The sequence below is a fragment of the Trichoplax adhaerens genome, genomic scaffold, assembly GCF_000150275.1.
Source record: "Trichoplax adhaerens TRIADscaffold_12 genomic scaffold, whole genome shotgun sequence".
NCBI classification, from domain to species: domain Eukaryota; kingdom Metazoa; phylum Placozoa; class Uniplacotomia; order Trichoplacea; family Trichoplacidae; genus Trichoplax; species Trichoplax adhaerens.
In genome coordinates this window covers 936866-959809 of record NW_002060954.1, presented here as the reverse complement: position 1 = coordinate 959809, position 22944 = coordinate 936866, and the positions used below count along the sequence as shown (strand labels likewise).

Here is a 22944-nt window from a genome sequence, read left to right as displayed (position 1 = left end):
TTGTCTCGATGATGCATAGCTTCGAAGTTGATGAGTGAAATTACTGTTAAGATTGGAGATCTTTGCACTAGTTCTTCTAAGTGCCAACATTTTCTTACCTATGCAGATATCAATTTATAGTTTATAAATGCATGCGTACTGAATATTCATTCAAATTGAATCAATTTTTATGGACTCTTTCTATCCTATCATTCAGTATAGCTACAGCATTGGGGCCGTAAATAGTAGGTACACTACTGTCAATATCGTTGGCTTTAGTTGTCTAATAGTATAACTAACAGCCTACACTCTTACCATAGTAACTAGTACTATGTCATTCATTCGTTAAACATACAAGCATACTGTAGTATACTGTACATTTCTATTAGCATACTGTATCCATCTACGATGTTGCATAGGAGAAGAGAATAAATACTAGCAAAACAAAGATTCTTTTCTTCTACCTTGGTTATACCCTTGCAAGTGCCATACTTGACATAAAAATGAATTATTATACGTGTATACGACTAACATTTATGTAATGACTTTTTCATTTTGAATATTAGCAAGCTTATAAAATACCCTTTAAGATTAAAAGGTGGTATAAGAATGAGATCGTGCTGGTGGACTTGCTATGCAAATTTTGGCAGCACAAACGTTTTGTACAGTATGTGACAAATAGAGAAATCGTAGTTATAATGTATAGCTGCAGCTTCTTGCCATGCTGGCTCCTCTGGCTGAACTTTGTCTATCAGCAATGAGCATTCTCGTACCCTACCCCGTCATGCCTACCTACTGTCCACTCATAAGGTATCTTGCAGTTGATTCGCCGCAAATCATGGGCGAAAGTGCAACTTTTTTATTATCCAATAAAGGGGCGGACAGATTTTAGACTTAGACGACTATTTACAGTGTAATACTATTTTGGAAGAGTCTGATGGCAAATGCTCTCGGTGTTCCACTAGCTAACTGCAGCTAGCAATTCCGAATAATTTGCTCTTTCTTTTAAAGTTAGTAACGTGGACTGAATTTTCTTGAGTATTTTCTTGCTATGTATGTGTCCAAGAATACAATATGATGACTTTTATTTACATATACTAGCCTGAATCCGCTCGCTAGGAAGCGAACGTATACGACGATACATGGTACTGTACAGTATACAGTAGCAGTGATCTGAAGTATAGTGTACTGTATTGTAAATCTATCTGAATCTAAAAACGTTTCTTCAATGTCCCTTTCCAAACTTTTCGCATAACTTGTAATAAACTAAGGCAACGCAGGTACTTATAACGTTAGAACAAGAAGGATCCTGGTCTTCTTCAACCTACTACACTCCTTGATGCACCTTCACTGTACTGTACGGTGAAAACACAGCTATGCACGAGCATGTTTTATTTGATTAGACTTGACTGTTTTGCTGATCATTTTAATTAAATGAAATCCGGCATAATATTTTAGTCACCTTGATGATTTTACTTTGACAGCTTTTTTAATGTGCTGTATACTGTACAGTATGTCATACAAATACTGTAAAACCATAACCCAATACATGGACCACTAGAAGGAGACTTGGACAACGGACACTTGGACATACCCTATGGACTATGGTTTCACCTCCAACTCGTGTACAGTACAGTGTACAGTACAGCACAGTAAATGTAAAGTGTACAGTGTACAGTACATTGGACTGTATGTACTGCACGCAACCCGGCAGCCGTACGTCAGCACGTGCCGAGCACACTGCACCATACAGCATGGAGATTTTTTTTGTAGTCAATCTCCTAGTGCGAAATGCCTGTTTGAACACCACTACCACCGTGAGTGTGTCTGTCCAATGCACAGCAGTAGGAAAAGCTCAGAGACGGTTTCGTTTCGGAAGCGGTACCCTTGTACGGTGCATGCGTACTGTACCGCCTAGACGTTATGCACTGCAATAACAAATGTTTTTAACATTTATACCGACGCAGAAGCAGGAAAAAGATTGAGCAAATAGCAGAGCAGCCAAATTATTAGCATCGTTAGATCGGAATTAGACGCATGATGCCGTCTTTACAAAATAAAACTACTGCTAATTCTACGGATACTAGCGAGAAGAATCTTAAAGACGAAAAGAAAGTAGTACAGGAGGAAGAAGAATGCGAAGAAGATGAAGAAGGGGATGAAGATGAAGAAGCCGAAACTGAGGATAGCGATGATCAAGGTAAAGTGCAAGACTTGAACTAACGTACTATTCTAGGGACAGTACGTCTTAGTTGAGCTTTGAGATACAAGCTGTAGACATGATACGACATTTTGTATTACTACATCTTTACATGATTCATTTTAACCATAGATTGTATAATTTCATTCCAGTAGTTGTAGCAATAAGGGCTTGAACAAGATGCTGATTACAGATTTTGACTTACAATATTGATCTATCGCAGTACACTTCAAATAACAACCCATCTACTATTAAATTTAAAAATGCAGTAAATAATAATTGCTTTTATAAAATACCATGAGATGTGTGGTTAAGGTTTGCCATACTATGTCACACGGTTTGTTACATTCTCTTTCAGTCGATGAAGAAGCTAATGAAAGAAGAAAGGATGAATGCTTACAAGATATGTCGGTTTTAGAAAAAAAATTTATCGAGATCAAGGACAGGTATATTTTATACAATTGCAGTACTTAATTATGAAACATATTTATTTTGATTGTGATCAGATAGTTATCGCAACTACGATATTGATATACGATACTGTATCATATTTAGAAATAATTCTCCAACCGCTACCATGATTATTTAGGATTATTCTTCACACTTTGCTGCAGTTGTTTTCAGCTAGATATGATTACTGTGTTGCGTCATTTAATTTTTGAAATGCAATCGTCCTATCGGGTAAGATATTTTTTTTGGACAGTCTGTCATAACTAACATAAATTATCTTTCATCATCTTATAGATTCTTTCAAGAAAGATTAAATGAATTGAATCAGAAAGCGGAGGAAATCAAAAACGGTACAATTCTACATTTTTTTACTTAGCTAATCGCAATGTTAAATGATATAGCCTACTACCAGTGAATTCCAGTAGACTAAACTACAGATCACAGATTGAAAAGTGTAGTATTCGTAACAATCTCGTCCACTTTCATTAGATATTTGGCAGTAATCTATCTGCTCACGACAGTTGCATGCATTACAGATATTTATACACATACCCCATATGCGCGTACGTGTATAATATTTGTTGTACAACCTCTAAAATTACCTATTTCTTGTAGTATACATGCTGCTGTTACCCTTCTGCCTTAATGTATACTATATACAGTACTCATTGCCTCTTGAACGCAGTGGCTGCGTTATTTCAATAAGCTGCAATTATTTACGCTTACACTTTTGCATAATAGATTCGGAGTAATTAATATACGTGCGCGTGCACAAGAGGTAAAGGTTGTATACTATCATTTACTATACAGTATTTATCCGAACCACAGATATAAAATCGAGAAAGCTACGTTCTGAAATAAATGGGATTTAATCTTCAAAATACGCGGATTTTTCCGAGTCTATGCATCGCTTCTGGATATATAGTATATTGCGGTTTAATGATGTAGTATGGACTACCTTCACTTCCTTACCCACGGTATCATTCTTTATAGTGCCAACTGTAGAGTACCTCACAAAATTTGTATTAAAATATGCAAGTTGAAAACACTCCAAAAATCGTGAATTACTATGAATTTACTGTAATATTCTATAAAATCGATATGGTACTTGCGTAAATAATTGATATTCCATTTCATATTAATTAGCAGGATTCTGTCTGTATTCGACTACTTACAATGATAGTTATTAATTTTAAAAGTTATACTAATATTGCTGTACTTTGTATACAGACAATTTTTACTCCTTCTAAAGGTGTGAATTTCTTTGATATATCTCGTAGAGTAAATCAGTAGCTAATCTGAAGATGCTAGACAAATGACCTATTGTGTTGCTGACATCATTATGTAGTAGTGAAATATGCGTGTTTATTGTCAAGAATATCCTTCTTAATTTACTCAGTGAAAGTTAGGGCCCTGGCCTATACTGTAGCGAACAATCAATCATTTATTATTATTTTTATACAATCCTGAGAAATGCGCTGCTACATTTGTTTGCATTTATGCTGCAATTTAAGCTACGTCAATGATACTAAGAACTCCTACGAAAGCCTAAAACGATCGGATTATACTTTAAGTAGATGCTAGGCAAAAATTTGTCCGTAAACCCCTTAGTAACTCCAGATTATGCCTCGACCAAGTAATTTTTGTGCAGTGCTATAAATCTTGTAACTTATTTATCCGTATTAATATACATTTGCTTGCAAGCAGCCATATATTATGTCACTATCCATTGGGTAGATAGTCTAGTTGAAATAAAAAAATTACTGTAGTACCTTGTTTCAACTAGTATCAATGCTGAAATTGTCTTTGTATAGAATTCAAGATGATGTCTGTGTAGTATAACCTATATCATATTAAGCTCTTTCAGTAATTATAACAACTATAACTTAACCCTTAATTAGAAACCGCGGAAGAGTATATTGCATCTAGAGCGGAAATCGAGGATCATTGTAAAAAGCGTAACAGTGTGTCTGGTAAGCGATGCAATGTTTCAAGTGATATTATCGATCTTTATTCAATCTATTAATTATTTTATTTACGTAATCATTTAGAATTAATTAGAGACTGTAAGGTATGTTATTTAAATATTGCAAATAAGATCCTACGCAATTGGTAAATTCTTACGTAGTAAAACTCTAATCTTTGTTATAGGCTCAAATTATAACAACCATATTCGAAGCTGAAAAAATCGCTTCACAGCAACATTTTGAGGTTAATAGTTAAGAATTCTAATTAATCATGGAGCAGTATACCACATTGCTAACGTACTTTACATTTTATCGACATTTTACACTAGATCAGACAGTAATAACAGTAATTACTTTATTAATAATCAGTTACTATTCTACTTGATTTGTTTGATTTATAAATAGAGCGAAAAAAGAGCATTGTTAGAGTCAATGTGCGCTGAATATGAAGAAAAAGTTCGTAAACTTGAAGAAGATCGCAACTGTGTTGATTTGTCATCAGGTAAGGAGCGTTTGTAATTTTATTTTGCCATTACATCTTATTGGCAGATTTACCTTGCTCTGTAGAATAATATCATACCTTTTTATGGCATCTTTTGCAGAACTCTGGTATAAAAGTTCTGATAATACCTCAATGAAAGGAAGTCGCAAACGTGATAGCACTGATGGATTGTTGTACCCACAGAAGCGCAAGAAACCTGTAACTGTGTCTGATATCCTCATTCACTTCTATGCTTTGAGTTGTTGCTATTTACCGAATTCTTTAACGATATATGAAAATATTACTGTCATTTCTAAGTATCTTCTTTAACAAATCTCAAGTCCTTATATTGTCTATATGCTGCGTGAAGTCGATATTCTAGAGGATTGGACGACTTTACGAAAAGTAAATCTTAAATTTATTATAGATAATTAGCTCTCGGAATATCATTCTTTCATTATTTAAATATCCAATTAATTATTCAAAATATTCTGTTTTATAGGCAAGGGGAATCGCTGCCAGAAGAAGATCTGATCGTAAGCTTTTTGTGATTTTAATTCTAAAATTATGATGATATTAGAATATTACAGTAATTTACAGTAATATCGTATCATGCACATTACACGATACGCCCACAATATTAAATCAGTTATTTGATATTAGATTCTTACCATGGTGATGATCATCGTTATAATGCCAGATTCGAAGATGGTAAATTAATTTATGAAGGGCAGACGTAAGTCTATTCATCTTATCCCAAAGTACCGATTCATTATCGCACCACAGTCCCACCCAATAGCGAAAATAATAAAATTTAACTGTGTACTTATTATATTTAGTTAAATGGTTTGTTGCTGGAATGATTGCTATTTTTATTATGTAACTTAATTGTTAACTGCTACTTAAGTATCAGTGTTCTTATGTTTGAGACGTGTACCATTTGAACAGTATTTCCTGACTCTTTTTACATCTATTTAATCAGGTTACTTAAAGGTGGACAGGTAACATTAGACGACAAAAGAACTAAAATCAGGTTATTTGCAGATCCTTGCTTTTTACAAACGATTGATTATTAGCGTAAAACTCTGTAATTAATGTCTGTTATTAATTTTTAATTATACCTCATCATCATATTAGAGCTATCATTTGCTCAATTAACACTAGCGAAGTCTGGCTTGGGAAAGAAGACGGTAGTAAAATAAGGGTTTATATAAGACAACTTCAGAATGGAAAATTTATTCTTTCACACTGAGGCAATCAAAATTGAATATATGCTTCTTTCATCTTCTCCGAGATATGGTAGGCTACCTCCCTGGATATTTTTTAGAATTTATTTCTGGTCATTGATCTCTGTCTGATGCCTACAGAAAGTAGAACTGACGCACACTGCGCTGTATATACTTATATATATTGTTCGTATATAATACTGTATATGCGATAATATAACAATTTACGTTGTTAATGCACATTCATTCTAAGAGTATTAGTAATTACCGAACGTATGAACAATTTGATCTAGAAGCTAGAACGGAATCATTACATTACTAAACGACTTTTCTTTAGCTAGGTGTTAATGGATACCATTTTTACTTATAAAAAATGATTGTTTATCAATTAATTAATACGCTGTCATTAAGAGCTTCTAACTTTGAATTATGCAATGAACAGCTGTTTGTAAAAACTTCTTTCAATCGCCTTGACTAAATTGATAATATCGGTAACATCTTTACATATATTTTCTTTCCATATTACCTTTAAATTGTGGTAGGATAATAAAAATCGTACGGTTTAAATTGGAGTTTTAAATTTGATTTAAAATTATGGTACAACATAGTACTCTACTTCCGAAAATCTTTCGTACGTCTTTTTGCCGTAACGGTGCTACTTTATACTATATTATTATTAAAAATTCAGGTAACAATTTTAATAGGTTAATCATTCGTTCTTTAACATACATCGGAATAGCAATAGTACCTACACTACAACAAAGTAATTTAAAATCAATTTTGTCAAAAAGATTTTAAAAGTTTTTATTCCAATACAAGTTGAGACCCATACAAGAAAGCTAAAATACGTATTTATAATAATATAATCGTAGGTACTATAGGTGAAAACTAATAGAACGCTATTGCAATCTCAAACTGCTACGTATATTGTACTCGTGTTTCAACACACCCGTAAAGTATGAAAAGTGTTCAATCAAAGAAATGGTAGCACAAGAAAACGTATTACGTGTCCTATAGTCAGACAAGGAAGTCACAGATTGAAACCATCAAATGTTCTTATAAAGTTAACTAACGCAGCGTCATCATTTTTCAATATCGCATACATTCACGAGTGATTGATTAACTGTGACCCAGACCATTAAACCTTCGTTTACATCGTTAAAATATAACCATAGCTCATTTAATACATTATCACGATAACATTAAGTGGTTAATTAAGGCAGTTATGAAAACCAATTGGAATCTAGTTGTAAAACGCGATTGTTGCTAGGTTTTGCAGTTTCCTAGGGAATATAAGAAAGTCAATTCTTAGCATGACGTAGTATTCGATAGATAGTTTAGGGTTTTTTTTACCTCTGGTGTACACAGTCATAATTACTATGTGATATCAACTACAGAAGATCAATTTTTAGATACTGTGCATTCAAATTAATAAAATTACAAAAATTAATGAAGCTAGTCAATCTATTGAAGTATAATTGTTGGGATTTTTGCAACATTTTATCAGGTACAGTATCTTGTATTCAATTGTATTGTATTATTGGTATTAAAACGAAAGCAGCGATTCTAGATACCTCTGATAATTATGATTACTTACTTATAATACTGTAGCTAGTTACCTCGGCATGGAAGGGTTATTACAGAAATGCATCACACCATTCCACTAAACACTGTACGCAGTCTCCGCCTTGTTTTTTGTTCGCGTCGATAGTATCTTTTAGCCACTCCATAAATAATTCTTCGTCCTTCTTTAATAATAAGAATTGGCCGAGGACGACATAAGCTTTATCGAAGCCTATTTCATGAAGTTTACTGCCTAGAGCATCACCAATTCCTGCAAGTTCCGTAACAGGTTTGTCACCCATTGGTTCGGAAATAAAATTTTGGTGCTTGACACTGGTTGAACTCATCTTGACAATGCTGCCTAATGATTAGAAGAGGAAAATGTTACAAAAGATCAGCTTCCACATCCTGCTACCGATACAAAGTCTAAGTCGGGTAATTCAAATAGCATCAGTAGCTGTAAAAGAATATTAAATTATAGTTCATTTTTACCAGTCTTTAGCCATGCTTTTTCTTACCTGTTATATTCTTCTTGTCGTCCGTTAGAGATGACGTCTAATCTGTACGGTACAGTAGCTTAATCGCGCCAACAGTAAAATAAATTTCAAATATCACCGGAGTCGTTAATATTGAATTTATTTGACAGTGTACAGTACTAAACGGTAGTGTACTGTACACTGTACAGCTTCGTCGTTAGTACTGTACAGTCACTCCCAATCAAATCCGATCCGTTTACAGTACAGTATTTAAAAAAATCCAAAATACTGTACTGTACTTGTGTACTGTACTGTACTGTACAGTACAGTACTGGGCTGACCATTACCGGGAACGATTGAGTACTGTACAGTACACTGTACCGTAGCTACAGTACACTACATACATGTACAATACTGTACACTCTACTGTACAGTACAGACGTGCAGCGCTGTTGAAGTCCTGAACCGAACCGTACCGAATCAAATCGCTTTTCTTTCTGACAGCGCTCTTATGGGTACAGTACAGTACATACTGTACACGAGTACAGTAGTGTACAGTACAATACTGTATACTGTACACTGTACAGTACAGTACATGTACTGTACAGTACAGTACAGTACAGTACAGTACATGTACTGTACAGTACAGTACAGTACAGTACAGTACTGTACAGTACTGTACTGTACTTACCATTACCGGAAAGGATTCAGTACTGTACTGTACTGTACACTGTACAAGTACAGTACTGTACTGTACAGTACACACTACAGTACTGTACTCTACTAGTACAGTACAGACAGTGCTGTTGAAGTCCTGAACCGGACCGAACCGACTTCTTACTGACAACTCTCTTACTGGGTACAGTAGTGTACAGTACTCTGTATGGAAATTACGGTGGCTCATCAGTTCTCTGATTAATTACCATACCGCACCTGCAAATCGTGCACCATTTCTGATGGCGAAGAATATGCGTTAATAACTTGTTTTATCCATTCAAAATTCAACTTATACATCTGTAAGTTTCTATAAAAGAAAATTATTATTCTTCAATGTCTGATACAGTACTGCATATTTGTGGATACCTCTAGCAATGTCGAAGGCTACTAAGAAGAAATATGTGCGACAAGAATTACTGACTGGTGATGTTTCCCTAGCGGAGTCACAACAGATCGTTAAGGTGATTATTGATATATATGACATATATATATACAATGAGCAGAAAGAATTTTGTTAATTATATCTCTCGATATGTAGTATGTATACGTGTATTATAAGTTAACTTATGAGACATGAGATTCTTGACTAATAAGTAAGGTAAAAAATTAGGTAGTCGTGATTGGTGTAAAAATTATCATGTAAATTAATCAAGAGTTTTATTTACTACTAGTGAATACGCATGTACACGTTAGGGATCAATATAGTAAATATTGTAGAAATTCGTTTCAAGATAGTCAGTGTACTGTATCATATGCCCCATACTAATTAGTGTATAATGCAGAACCTAAATTAGTCAACATATCATTATCCCAGTACTGTAGTGGTGTAGTGCTATGATTTCAATTGATAGAATTGCCAAAATACGAATTAGGAATCAATCATGATCCCGCACTCTTATTCACTTCAGAAAAGTACTGTAACTACTGTTCTATATTTGCGAAGAATTCATACACTATATAAGATTATTCAAATTCTGTCTCAAAGGGTTGCTAATCGTTACTTATTTTTAAGGTACGCTGAAAATTTACATTAGAACGAAATACTAGTTCAAGATATACAGTAGACCTGTAGATAAAAATAAGTACTTTTGCAATGCTTTATAGCGCTCGTACTATGGTACACTACAATATATCGCATACGCGTACAGTACAGTATTATTTGTCGCGCTTAGCATAAAGATAGCATATTCAATTAAATTGTTTAGTGATCACTGCATCCAATTATTCACTTTAATTATTTGAATTAGATACAAGTTAGAAAAGCGTCAAATTGTCATAGATATCATTTGATTCTCGATGTACTCATACTTTAATAGGGGTATAATAATATTATTACGCAGCTCTGATCCGTATTCCACGTCTAAAATATTATTAGCAAATTCCCAAATATGCTGGCCTGGACTACTAGAAGAATAATAGTACTCTTCTAGTACAGTAGTTCACAGTATACGAGTATCATGTAGTGTAAATGCAGTGCAGTATATTTCATAACCAGATACAAGGCACAAAGTGAAAAAATATTATTTTTTATCTACCAGATTGTAGCTAGTAGAGGTAACAATTTACATGAGGTGGTTACAGCATCTGGTGAAACCTTTTTAAGCAGTATGCCATCCAAATTTCGCCGGGTGATTTGGATTAAACGAGGTAAACTAAGCCGTAGTTTTATGTTAATTTACGATTTACTTAACTGTAGATAGAGCTATAATTGCAACCTTTACACTCAATGATCATACAGTACAATTCATAGATAGAATTATGGATTGTAAATCAGAATTGAATATCGCATATAAATTAAAATAACGTTAGTATTAAATATTTTAAATTATGTTTATCCTATTCTTGCTATACAGGCGATTACGTAATTGTAGATCCAATTGAGGAAGGCAATAAAGTTAGAGCTGAAATTTCATCGGTGCTTAATGCAGATCAAATTAAAAGTCTTAAAGAGGAAAACTTGTGGTCAGTTTCCTTCTTGTTCTGAGTTATATTAACAATATCGTAACCGGTAGGTCGTGCATAGAAAGATAACAGTTCTAATAAGTACGAATTAAACTGCTTGTAATAGGCCTGAAGAATTCGTTACGAATAATGCATCTATGCATCGCGAGAACAGCGCTAAGACACATGAAGATTTAGATGAAGATTTAGATAAAGATGCATCAGAAAGCGCATCAGACGACGATTTATTTGTCAATACTAATCGAATAGTTGATGAGGATGATTACGATTCATCATCTAGCTGAAATTTACGCATGATTCACAGCTTTATATACTACATTGAGATATTATATATTCTTTATTATAATTCTATTTAATGCAACGATTCTTTCCCTGCTGATATCATCGTATCATGTAATCACAGTGAAAGTGATTATAATCGGAAAATGACTAATTTAACGTAATTACGAAAAATAAATTTTTTGTACAGCATATCGATACTATCTTTGATTAAATGAGGAACTGGTTCCACATCATTCGGTATTGCATAGTTTGTATGTCTATCAATATTCATTACAGTACATTATTTCAGGGATTTTAATATTAAGCTAGACCTTCGTACTATACTTAGATTGTAGAAACTCACACGTCAATATAAGATTTCCAGTTCATTACCAATATACAGTATCAACATGTCACAAATATCAACATTTTTATAACATTAATTAATTAAATTTATTACGTTACATATTGTACGTATGATACGGTACATAAAAAGAATATTGTATCTACATTATATCTTGCGGAATGATACTCTAATAACATTTGCTGAGATGAAAACATCGCATACATTTAATGGTATTTAATGCTGTTGTATCTTATACACCATTCCAATTCCTAGTAAGCCATTAACGTCGCAGAATTCATATCCACAATTAGACCCCAGTTTGTAATGGTTTAGCGGCTGATTATAATTAGGAGAACCAATATTTCGTTTGATAAAGAATTTTAGCGGTAGCGAAATTTAAATAAATTGAGATGAGGTCACTTAAAATTCAATTCCATTGAAAGTGGCTAGGATAAAGCAATAGTTCGATAGATTAGAGATGACTTAAGCTAAGCCAGTACACAGTATATTACCACATGAGACACACTTTGTAGTTGATGATAAGCATTCTGGAAATGTGAGAAGAGTTATAATTTGATAACTTACCTTTTTACAATATGGACATTGTCCATGAATTACACTGAAGCTAGTACGGGATGAAGGCAACGTTTTCAACCACTAAAAGGTATTTAATTAGCATGAAATATATCAAATATAGATATATTAAAATTTCTATCCCATAAAATTAACAAGACACAACTCCAATTTCTGGTTGAAAGTTATTACCTCTAATAAGCACAACGAATGAAATTGTTTTTCACACAAAGAATAATCGCAAACTTTATCAGGCAGTGTCGCATTAAGGCGATATCCACAGCAGATCCCACAGGGTGTAATAAACTCCTGTTTATATTTTTAAAAGAAAGTTTCAAGAATAATGGTGTTATTCTTGAAAGCATAGTGTAGTGCTGTATATTGTACGCGTTATACAAGATATACGAATTTTCATTTACATAATCTACATACTTCTTTCTGACTATTTGTAGGAGACGGAATTGAGATTTCTAAAATTTTTTGCAAGTTAGTCAATAATGATTTCCTTTCATTCCTTGTTAAAAATAAAGATAATATTACAAATGTTACTTATAATACAAAAAAGTCGCTATTATTGATAACGATGCTATCTAACCATAACTGTAAGTTATTATTCAATTTTTGCTTCAATAAAGAAACATCTGTATTACAATAAAAACAATAAAAAAAAATTATAATTAATAAGAATCGAAAATCATCGTGTATCATATTCTGCATTATTTTAATGTAATTGTGAAGCTAGCTTACTATGATCTGTTCCAAAAAATCGATACTGAGGAATAGTTGATGGATAGTACGGGTTTACATCAATTTGAACAGATATATTTTTACCTGATGAAGGTTAATTAGCATAGTTCATATTTCTTAGTGTTACATGATGACTGGACAGCTACAACCCTTCTCGGTGTCGTAGAATGAGACTATAGCTCAACAAAATTATGATATCTACCTAAGCAAAATCTACGTTCTTTGCTCGCACGCGACGCTTTTTGTGGCTCTAAAACCCACGTATTTTTATCTATTTCATCCATGACATCAAAGAATGCTTGACAAAGTTCAATTGCCTAGAAGTGAATCGATGGTATTAGTACATATTTGAATACATGCTAAGAGTGCTCGGGTAACAATATACTTATTTAACAATTACAATAATATATTTAGTATATTCAGTTGCAAAACCAGCTTTCTTGGAATGTAATCCTTACTTCGCAAAAATAATGATAGCTTTCTTTTATCGAGAATTTCAGACTCTGCATATTTTAAAAATATTTCATTATTTCAAGTAGATATAGTTTTGAATCATAATATAATAGTTATGCATATAAAAATAAGGTAATTGGATTAATCGTATAATAAAATATTTCCAATAATTATGCAGTAGTTTCATCATAATCAACGTATTCGAGTACAATAAAGTTTATTAATTTTATTTAACTATTTTTACAATGCGAACTTTTAGGTTATTTAAGATTTCCTTAACGAAACTAGTATAGGACATCAGTAAACGCTAAGAAAGAATGTACTGTATATAAAGGAGCTGTTACCTGATATTTTGCCTTTGGTAAGTGTAACGGGATAGGTAAATCGGTAGTAAAAACAGGCGTACAAATCTCCTCTTCTTGTAAAAACCGAGTATTTATGTAGTGATGTCGTGATTTTAAATCTCTAAGCAAAGCAATCGAAATTGTGAAGCTTAAATTAGAAGAAATACTTTATACATGATAAGCGACTAATTAAGGTAGTAAAGTTAAAATATATTTCGAAATCATATGACATTTATATAACAATTATTATCAGCCTACTTAGCATAGTTCTACAGAAGATTACCTTTTTACCAATCGTATCGAAGTAAATAAATCATCAATATTATCTACACTATAATTAAACAAATTAATGCAAAGATTTTAAATAAATTCAATTAAATTGTAGCTATGAAGTATTTTACAGCAAGGATAAAGAGTAATAGCCGTAAAATCAGTGCTAACTTCTCCCATCCTATATCGTCTAATTGAGGTAAAATCTCTTTGAAAGAAAGGCTAAATGCGTCATCTATGCCAGAAGTAGTTCCAAGTTTTACTTTATACGATTCCTAAAATATTTATTACAACATACATTACAGTATATGATATCCGTAGTCAGTTTCAATTCATGTATCAAATTTGAAGAATTTAAGCTTATATCTTCTGTTAAGCTAACGCGTAAGAGTAATTAGCTAATAACCTCTAATAAGTTTTTAAACTCTTTCATAAATTGAATAAGATTTGCCGCTTTTTCTAATTTCTAAAGGGAGCACAAATTTTAAGTTATTGCAATTAAGATCCAACAGCAAGCTAAATTAATAACTTTTATCAACAAGGTCATCATGTAATTCAAGAAGACTATTATTTGCATTGTAAGTCACATTAGCTGTATGAATCTTTCATTAAATCACTACATTACTTTTCAAACAATATGCAGCATAGTATAAAAGGTATTATCTATACTCATATAATGTTAAATAGCCGCCACTCACTTGCTGTATAACTTGCTTATAGTTGGAAAGAATGTTCTTTAATTTCCAATCGCATTCAATTCTGTATGTAGTTAATGATATGGATATATACTCGTATAAATATATTTTTAGAAATTAGTAAGCAACATTTGTAAGAACAACAGGGCAGAGTGTTTTATTTACAAGGTGCATGCCAGAAATTAGAAACAGTTTCGCTACAGGCACAAAATTTGATTTATAAATGCATGGAATGATCCGCTAGGAATAACACCGTAAAATATTTGAAAAGTTTAAATTATACTATTATTTATAGTGTAGAGCTCCAGTATATCCAATAAGTGGGATAGCGTACTGTACATTTAAAAATGGTATTGCAGCGAGTGAAGCTAAGTTCTCTTCTGGGGAAAAAAATAGACCGTGATATCTGCATTATCTGCAAATCCAACAGTTCATGCTAATACTAATATATGGACACACAAAATACAGCCATATATTAAACTAACTTCGCTTGGGATAGTAACCCAGATTCTGGTAATGCAATACGCATTTTGAATTCATCCTCCTAACGATTTGAGAAAAAATATGAGAAGTATTATATCGAAAATTCCAATATTCATGATATATTTATTAGATTCTATAATATACTGTAATCAACAGTAAAAGTGTCTCTAACTGCATTGATTTACAACAAGCTGCTAAAGCAATTAGCTCAATTCCAGTACGAATGATTTATTCATTTTAATAGATATCGCCAAAGAATATGAACATGCCTGTAGGATCAATAAGCGTCTACATAATAATGCATGCATTTATTTTATACTAAATAAATGCTACACTGTTTAAGCTGTACTGCAGTGAATTCCTAAAGTAGTCGAAGGGTAAAAAACAAGATACGTGCGCAGTCAAAATTAAGATCAGAATACTATAATTATATTTACCGGACCATTATGGTAAACATATTATAACACGAAGCTATGATATGATACTGGATAATAAATTATTATCTACTGTAGTTGTAATTTATTATTATAATATGCATCCTACAGTTTAAATGACTGCTACTATTTTAGTCTACCTTAGTCAGTTTTATTGCAGTTATAATATTGCTCTTTGTGAATTCTGAGCAGGCATACCTGCACTGTTATAAAGCCTTCGTAACAAGTGAGATCATCATTTTGCGGGATAAGCAACGGACAATTACCAAAAAGACTGTTTTGATATGACATTTAACCAGATAGAAAATGACTAACTTTAATCTTGATGAGCTAGTCGCCTTGTATTCGTAGTCTTAACTTCTAATCATTTAGTAATTAATAGTATATTACAACTTATATTTGGTGTCCGGTGAGCTCCAGGCATGCAATGAATGCAAAAGTAGGATACTGTCGAGCTTCTACTACAGTAATAACAATCACTAGGGTACCGTACCGTACTGTGATGATTTCATCAGTTGTTAGTACTCTAGTAAGAGGTACAGTACTGAAAGCTGCATTATGCACCATATCGCTCAAACTGATTCCTCGTAGTTAAGTTGCTATAAATACTGTTCATCCCTTGGATAGCTAGGTTATGGAAGAGATCTAATGGAGTTTCAGGCATTACCAATATGAATAATGAAGTGAATGAAGGTTTAGATTATACTATTGCAGTAATATTTATGTGTTGTATTGTTATATCGTGCTACTTGACTCGGCTAGTGGGAGGATTTACAGTAACCAACCAAAATAATAATCCCTACAAGTTGTTGGCTAGACCTATCCAAGTTAGTCGAGTTTCGAATCCATTTTCTGTCTCGATTTTAAATCAACAAGCGGCATCTACGGAGAGTAAGTATTTTTATGCAACAGACATAAGTAATATATAGCTACGGTAAGTTAGTAAGGATTGCTTTAAATGCTAATTTACTTTACATCAAATGTTCTATGGATAGATGGAATTGAACTGGAAGTAAGGAGTAAAACTGTCGGTTTGTTCAACAGCTTTTGGGGAGTCAAAATCGATCAAACGTATCGTATAATCAGTGATATTCAAGAGCGTATTCGTAAGACAGGATGGAAGAGACGGTTGCTGAGTGATGCCTTTGCTAGTATTTCTGAAGTTAATAGCCATTCCATAAGGTGAATCGACTCAGTTCCGTGCAACTTACATACGTAGATAACTATATCTTTACTGTTCATTTTTCACGGTTTGTTTATGGATCACTTAAGATTAAAATTACAAAGATCTTAATGAAATACTTATCTGTAGGTAGTTAACTAGCTATCATTATAACAACTAACAACTGTTAGCAATTCAAGTATTAATAATTACAATTACTCAACTATGTGCTTATAATGTCTTGAGATTATTTATAATAGCTCGACTTTCTAAAGATGACAGTACTTGCATTGCACGCGTTTGTTTAGCTGTTGAATACCTAATAATTATAATTACTGTATTACGAAGTTTACGACGTATAAGTACTAAATCTTTGCTCTAGGTTGTCGATAATAAAGTTTTCATTATATTCCATTCTACGAGAGCTTGTAATTAGAGAATATTCTAAACCAACAATACAAGTTTAGAGAAATACAGTGTAGTATGCTACTGTATAAATTGAAATATTAATTATATTACCTTGTTTTATGGCTATATTTCAGAATCGAAGAATGCAAGCCGAACATTGTAAATTGTAAATTATTACATAATCAACGGATATCTCTGGGTTCTTTACCGAGAAGTTCGTATCCGTTAGTAATTATCATAGAAGAAGAGAGGGTCGATGTTTTAGAAGATAAATATGTTGTAAGTTTATTCAGAATACTACGTCAACATCCATGTCTTACCTAAATACCTCTAAAATGTCATGTATAAGATTTTATTCGTAAGATTATCCTAAACAAAAGTTTGCATTAGACAGACATTCCTTACAGTATCTTAAAATTATCTGTCACAAACTTGAATCAATTCTATCAATTCAAGGGCTGGATGCAATCTCAGTTACACCCAATTTTAGTATTACAGAAGAATAAATTTTTGCTACTCATTAACGAATTACTGACTACTTCTTGAATGCGGAAACCCTTCGGACATAATCTGGCTATATCTAAGTAATCTAACTACTAGTCCCTCTGATTTCTAGCTGCAAGGATGAGTTGGTACTCCAAATTATCCCTCCACGGTTAATTGTTCATAATAACTACTAATTTCTGCTTAACAATACGGTAAACTACACTAAAGGATAAAGGCTGTAGTGCAGACTGAAAATACAGACAATAGCCTTGCATCTTGTATTAGAGATCTCTTGCACTATTAGTGCTATATAGTTGCATCATTTATAGAATCACCAAAGTTTTTAAAACTTTAGCATTATAATTTATTTTTACTGCTTATAGTGCTACCATTAAATTTCTTTATAACTGTGCACTAGAATTGCTAAACTCTAGTACTGCATACTTCGTTGCCATACCGTTGCTGTAGATTCTGCATCGTCAGTTACTCACTTTTGAAGACAGCCTATGTTAATAACATTTGATCCTCATCTTCTATTTGCAGATCGCGCTCATTATGGTAATTCATCTACCTGACGAGTTCTTTAAGCAAAATTGTGAAATTCTACAAAAATCAGTATTAACAATTGATGGCCACATATATCAACTTCAGGTTTAGCTAAAATACTTTTATAAAGTTTGATTTTGGATGGAAAACTACTGTACTTTAGTATAGTAGATTTGATATTGAAACCTTAATTACTTCTAACATTACCTGTACTTAATACTGCCATTTAAAAGCTTAACGTCAAAAGATACTTCCAAATAGATTTATGAAATTTTAAAGATAAAATCTTATGTCCTTGTTATGTTTATAGAAAATTTTTGCTGTAGATCAAGAAAATGAATCTTTGCAAACCGAATCTGACCTTATTTCAACTGATAATACCATTGAAAATGAAGAATTAAATAATGTATGTGTAGTCTGTCAAACACAGGCAATTACAAGCGTCTTATTGCCATGTCGGCATAGCTGTTTGTGCCAGAGATGTTTACTGCAAGTTCAAACATGTCCAATGTGCAGATCTCTGATAACCTCTTATTTTCCATTATAGCTAGTATTCATGATATCGATTATTTCGATTTTGTTTTTTATTTGTTTGCGTTAATGTTACCTGCACACGGCCATGGTACTGATCCCTGTAACACTCTCATTTAATTCTATTTTGTAACTTTTCTAACGTAAAGGGAAAGATACATTTTAAGATCATGATTATATCAAGTTATGTATGTACGCTTATTAAGGTAATGCCTTAAGTTTAACAACATAGTCAGAAAGCTATCTTATTACGCCTAACACTTTTCTCTTTGCTGTACTTTCTGGTCTTTATAAGAAATTGTATTTATTTATTAACTTAAATATACAACTAATTATTGTAGATAGGCAAATTAAAACAACATCACCCTGCCTAATAAGTGAACACGCTTCTCAATATATTGCAACGACTGACAATTATTTACAATACGTGTTGCAAATAGGTTTTTCAAAATTTCTAAGAATGTACAGTATACGCATATATAGTTATTTATATCATTCTATTTTTAATAAAATTCTATGGCAATATAAATGAATTTGAATCGTTGCTATATTTCAAAGGCAATGCCAATATCTTTATTAACTGGCCACATATCAAAATGGTTTCGCATGCTATGTACAACTATCGAATACTCCGCGCTAAGGAGTAAAGATGGTTGCTTCCTACGTGTTGTACGGCAACTATTGCGCTATTACTTTAGTCCAAGGCATAGGAGTTAATTATATTCCTTAAGGAGCTATCATTTAATGAAATTTTTAATTCAAAATACTGTAGGTAATAAAAAGTTTGAGTTAATGATGGTAGTACCAAACTTGATATTGTTTTAAAACTGTGTAAACAATACTTTTTACAGAAATTATGCATAACTTACGGTATTTTATGCAGCACACAGACCGTAAGTATAATAAATTTTTCGTAACTCTGCCTCAGCACTAGTATAAATACACCGTATAAATCTTTTAAACTACAGCATGTTCCAATACTAGATGTATATTATTACCAGTATCGGTACTAGCTCTTTCATATTCTGCTACAAAATACGACATTCTTTAGAAACTTTGCCCCAAAAATTTACAGAATAGCAGTTATGCTGTATTCTACTGTACTGAGAAATTAATTCCTATACAGCACCGATTCATTTAATCTAACTTTTGAAATGCAGTACCGCAATGTTTCTTTTAAATACAACATAATCCATATTTAACGTTATTACAAATTAAAATTTATCAGATATATCGAATTACGCATATCGACCCTCTACATTTTCATGATCATAGTATGAATTTGTAATTTATTATTTTCTAGCTCATAATAAATCAACATTTAGCTGCAATCTTTTCCAGATACGTTGGCAGCGATACTTGAGAAGGAGCTTTTCAGCGGTATGTTTTCACGGCAGATGTGTTGCTTGTACAGTATAATAGAATTACGCAGCGGAAAGTACAAGAAATTGGCATTACAATATTGGCACGATAATACTGTGGGATCATATCAAACATATATATGTACGTAAAAACTAAAAATTTTTGAAATGAGTCATAGTCAAAGACTAGGCAAGATCTATCATGTTTTTATTACAGAAATACATTATACGCCACCATTAAGGCTTAAGATCTTTGCACACGTTTCTTTTTGTTTATTGCTACCAATCCAATATTTATTAGACCAAGACCAAAAGCGAGGAAAGCAAAGGCCAATGATCCGCGATATATCACTTTATCTCTGGTTCCACGCATTAGATAGACCATCTGATTATTATTGGCCTGCGAAATATTTAAGGAAGAGAGTAAAGAGAACTTGCCAACTTTGTAACCTTATTTCTGATGTAAAGAAATCTATCTCGAGGGTTCGTTGTAGAGTAATCTAGCCGATTATAACTGCATACTGTATAGTGAATGTGAAATATTTGATATTAATCGGTAATGACGGTAAACAAACGTTTAAGAATGCAGTATCGCTGCTTAAAGTTAAGGCTTAACATTAAGCTGGATAAAGTGCACATACTATATGAAATATTTTTTCATGAAATTTTGATATTATATTACTTTGGAGCAGTTACTTTTACTCATTAAAGTTATAATAGTCGTAATTTTTAATTCGTCCTCTTCCACAGCAAACTACCGACTGGTGTGATGATACGCGTATAAATAAATTTAGTAAATTTGCTAGGTTAAAACATTTATTCGTGCATGTTAATAGCCCAAACTTAGAGCATAGCTAACCTATTATCACTAATTACGTAAAATCGATCGCACAGTGGACAATTGGGGTATCAAACATTTTTTGCATAGTAAGTTGTTCATACAATAGATGATTGCGAAGTTACTTATAAAAGTTGGAGAAAGCTTGCCTGCATTATTCTTTGAAATAATGGCGTCATATTCGGCCTATAGACCATGGAAGTAATAAAGTTATAGCCTTTGCCTGCTCCTGAAAATTGAATCTCTGGTGCTTTACGCAAGACATTGGATAAACCCTTTCAAAAATAAGAAGAATTCATAAGTATAGGAAGATATTGCGATCCCCAATTTTGCCATATGTATGTATTAGGTATAATAGAATAATACAATAACTTTTCATATGCGTATATGAGAATTATAGTGAAAATTGATATAACTTCAATACTTAAATAAGCAATTGCATTAGTAACACTATCAAAAAGATTCTGTTTTGTGGATTAGATCGCTTGGTAAATCATAAAATACAGTTACAGTAGCTACTGAAACAGTTGAACTATCGGTCAACGCTATTAGCGAAGCTCTCCTAATCGCTTAAAAATTACAGTACTGTACAGTACAATCAAAACGGTACAATAACCTATTTTATTCAAACGACTACAGTTACATAAGTGAATAAAGGCTGAATTGATTTGGAATATAAATTAAAATTTGCCTTTATTCAAGTCTGCTGGCGTAAATCTATCCAAGCACGCCATTTTGGGAAGTGGACAAGGGCCTACATATAGTCCACAGTCATGTACGTACAGTAGAATGTGTCCAAGCTTTCCGCCCCTATGTGCAGTACTGTAGTATAATATTCTAATTAATTGATCAATATCTTACATACTTCAGGTTTGTAAGCTTGAAGAGGTTCAGTAGGCTGTAACCGATGAGAAAAAGAGTTATACTTGTAAAACATGATTGGATGATGAATTCAATCCCTTAAAATAATTCCAGTTCAAATTAAGCCAAACTAAACAACAGTCTAGTAGTTAATCTCTGTAGATTTAGAAGAGCTGGCAGGGCACAGCTGCGGAGGAAGAAGCAACGAACGGTAAATACCGTACTGTACAGTGTACACTTGTACACTACTCGGCAGGATGCGGTACAGACGTATAGACGGACTTTCCTGGAGACGATCAAGTTGATAATAACCATATGACTGGTAAAGTCAGTGGTAAGTGTGTGTGTGTGACACGGTCGGTATCACTAGCTGTGACTTTGCCTGTGGCTGTGAAAAATGACATACTGTGCAGTACAAGTGACTCGGCAGGATTCGATACAGACGTATAGACGGATTTTCCTGGAGACGATCAAGTTGATAGTAACCATATGACTGGTAAAGTCAGTGGTAAGTGTGTGTGTGACACGGTCGGTATCACTAGCTGTGAGCCTGTGGCTGTGAAAAATGACATACTGTGCAGTACAAGTGACTCGGCAGGATTCGATACAGACGTATAGACGGACTTTCCTGGAGACGATCAAGTTGATAGTAACCATATGACTGGTAAAGTCAGTGGTAAGTGTGTGTGTGTGACACGGTCGGTATCACCAGTTGGGAGCCTGTGGCTGTGAAAAATGACATACTGTGCAGTACTAGTAGTGTACTAGTACAAGTGACTCGGCAGGGTGCGGTACAGACGTGCAGACGGACTTTCCTGGAGACCATCAAGTTGATAGTAACCATATGACTGGTAAAGTCAGTGGTAAGTGTGTGTGTGTGACACGGTCGGTATCACCAGTTGGGAGCCTGTGGCTGTGAAAAATGACATACTGTACTGTACCAGTACTCTAGTAGTGTACTAGTACTACTGCACTTGTACACCGGTAGCAACTGTGCAGTACTGTAGTTGTTCACTGCAGATGACAGTCTACCATTTCATATGGTATCTATTTTCACATAGTTTTTTACCATAGCTCACAGCTGAAGTATCGAAGAAGATTTAGATGGCTATATTTCACGACCT

General features: G+C 33.2%; 5 protein-coding genes across 5 annotated transcripts; 3 read left to right on the top strand and 2 right to left on the bottom strand.

The window, feature by feature from the left end:
• Positions 1 to 2019: 2019 nt before the first annotated feature.
• Positions 2020 to 5628, top strand: TRIADDRAFT_59801 (uncharacterized protein; the record flags this gene model as incomplete). The annotated part of the gene is made up of 9 exons (XM_002115870.1): positions 2020 to 2179; positions 2538 to 2625; positions 2924 to 2979; positions 4531 to 4602; positions 4681 to 4700; positions 4781 to 4840; positions 5002 to 5098; positions 5199 to 5394; positions 5580 to 5628. The coding sequence occupies 9 exons, from the start codon at positions 2020 to 2022 to the stop codon at positions 5626 to 5628; spliced, it is 798 nt and encodes a 265-aa protein (XP_002115906.1).
• A 2312-nt stretch (positions 5629 to 7940) lies between these two features.
• Positions 7941 to 8213, bottom strand: TRIADDRAFT_30004 (expressed hypothetical protein; the record flags this gene model as incomplete). The annotated part of the gene is made up of 1 exon (XM_002115730.1): positions 7941 to 8213. The coding sequence occupies one exon, from the start codon at positions 8211 to 8213 to the stop codon at positions 7941 to 7943; it is 273 nt and encodes a 90-aa protein (XP_002115766.1).
• A 1220-nt stretch (positions 8214 to 9433) lies between these two features.
• Positions 9434 to 11305, top strand: TRIADDRAFT_59800 (uncharacterized protein; the record flags this gene model as incomplete). The annotated part of the gene is made up of 4 exons (XM_002115869.1): positions 9434 to 9520; positions 10598 to 10706; positions 10913 to 11021; positions 11128 to 11305. The coding sequence occupies 4 exons, from the start codon at positions 9434 to 9436 to the stop codon at positions 11303 to 11305; spliced, it is 483 nt and encodes a 160-aa protein (XP_002115905.1).
• A 557-nt stretch (positions 11306 to 11862) lies between these two features.
• TRIADDRAFT_59799 (uncharacterized protein) lies at positions 11863 to 15239 on the bottom strand (the record flags this gene model as incomplete). The annotated part of the gene is made up of 14 exons (XM_002115729.1): positions 11863 to 11964; positions 12214 to 12285; positions 12394 to 12510; positions 12634 to 12715; positions 12797 to 12842; positions 12949 to 13032; positions 13151 to 13265; positions 13407 to 13451; positions 13746 to 13866; positions 14029 to 14076; positions 14187 to 14290; positions 14422 to 14481; positions 14714 to 14774; positions 15196 to 15239. The coding sequence occupies 14 exons, from the start codon at positions 15237 to 15239 to the stop codon at positions 11863 to 11865; spliced, it is 1101 nt and encodes a 366-aa protein (XP_002115765.1).
• A 1059-nt stretch (positions 15240 to 16298) lies between these two features.
• On the top strand, positions 16299 to 19134 carry TRIADDRAFT_59798 (uncharacterized protein; the record flags this gene model as incomplete). Its single annotated transcript, XM_002115868.1, has 6 exons — positions 16299 to 16518; positions 16623 to 16809; positions 17332 to 17476; positions 18227 to 18334; positions 18540 to 18635; positions 19102 to 19134. 6 exons carry the CDS (start codon positions 16299 to 16301, stop codon positions 19132 to 19134), a joined length of 789 nt encoding a protein of 262 aa, XP_002115904.1.
• Positions 19135 to 22944: the final 3810 nt, after the last annotated feature.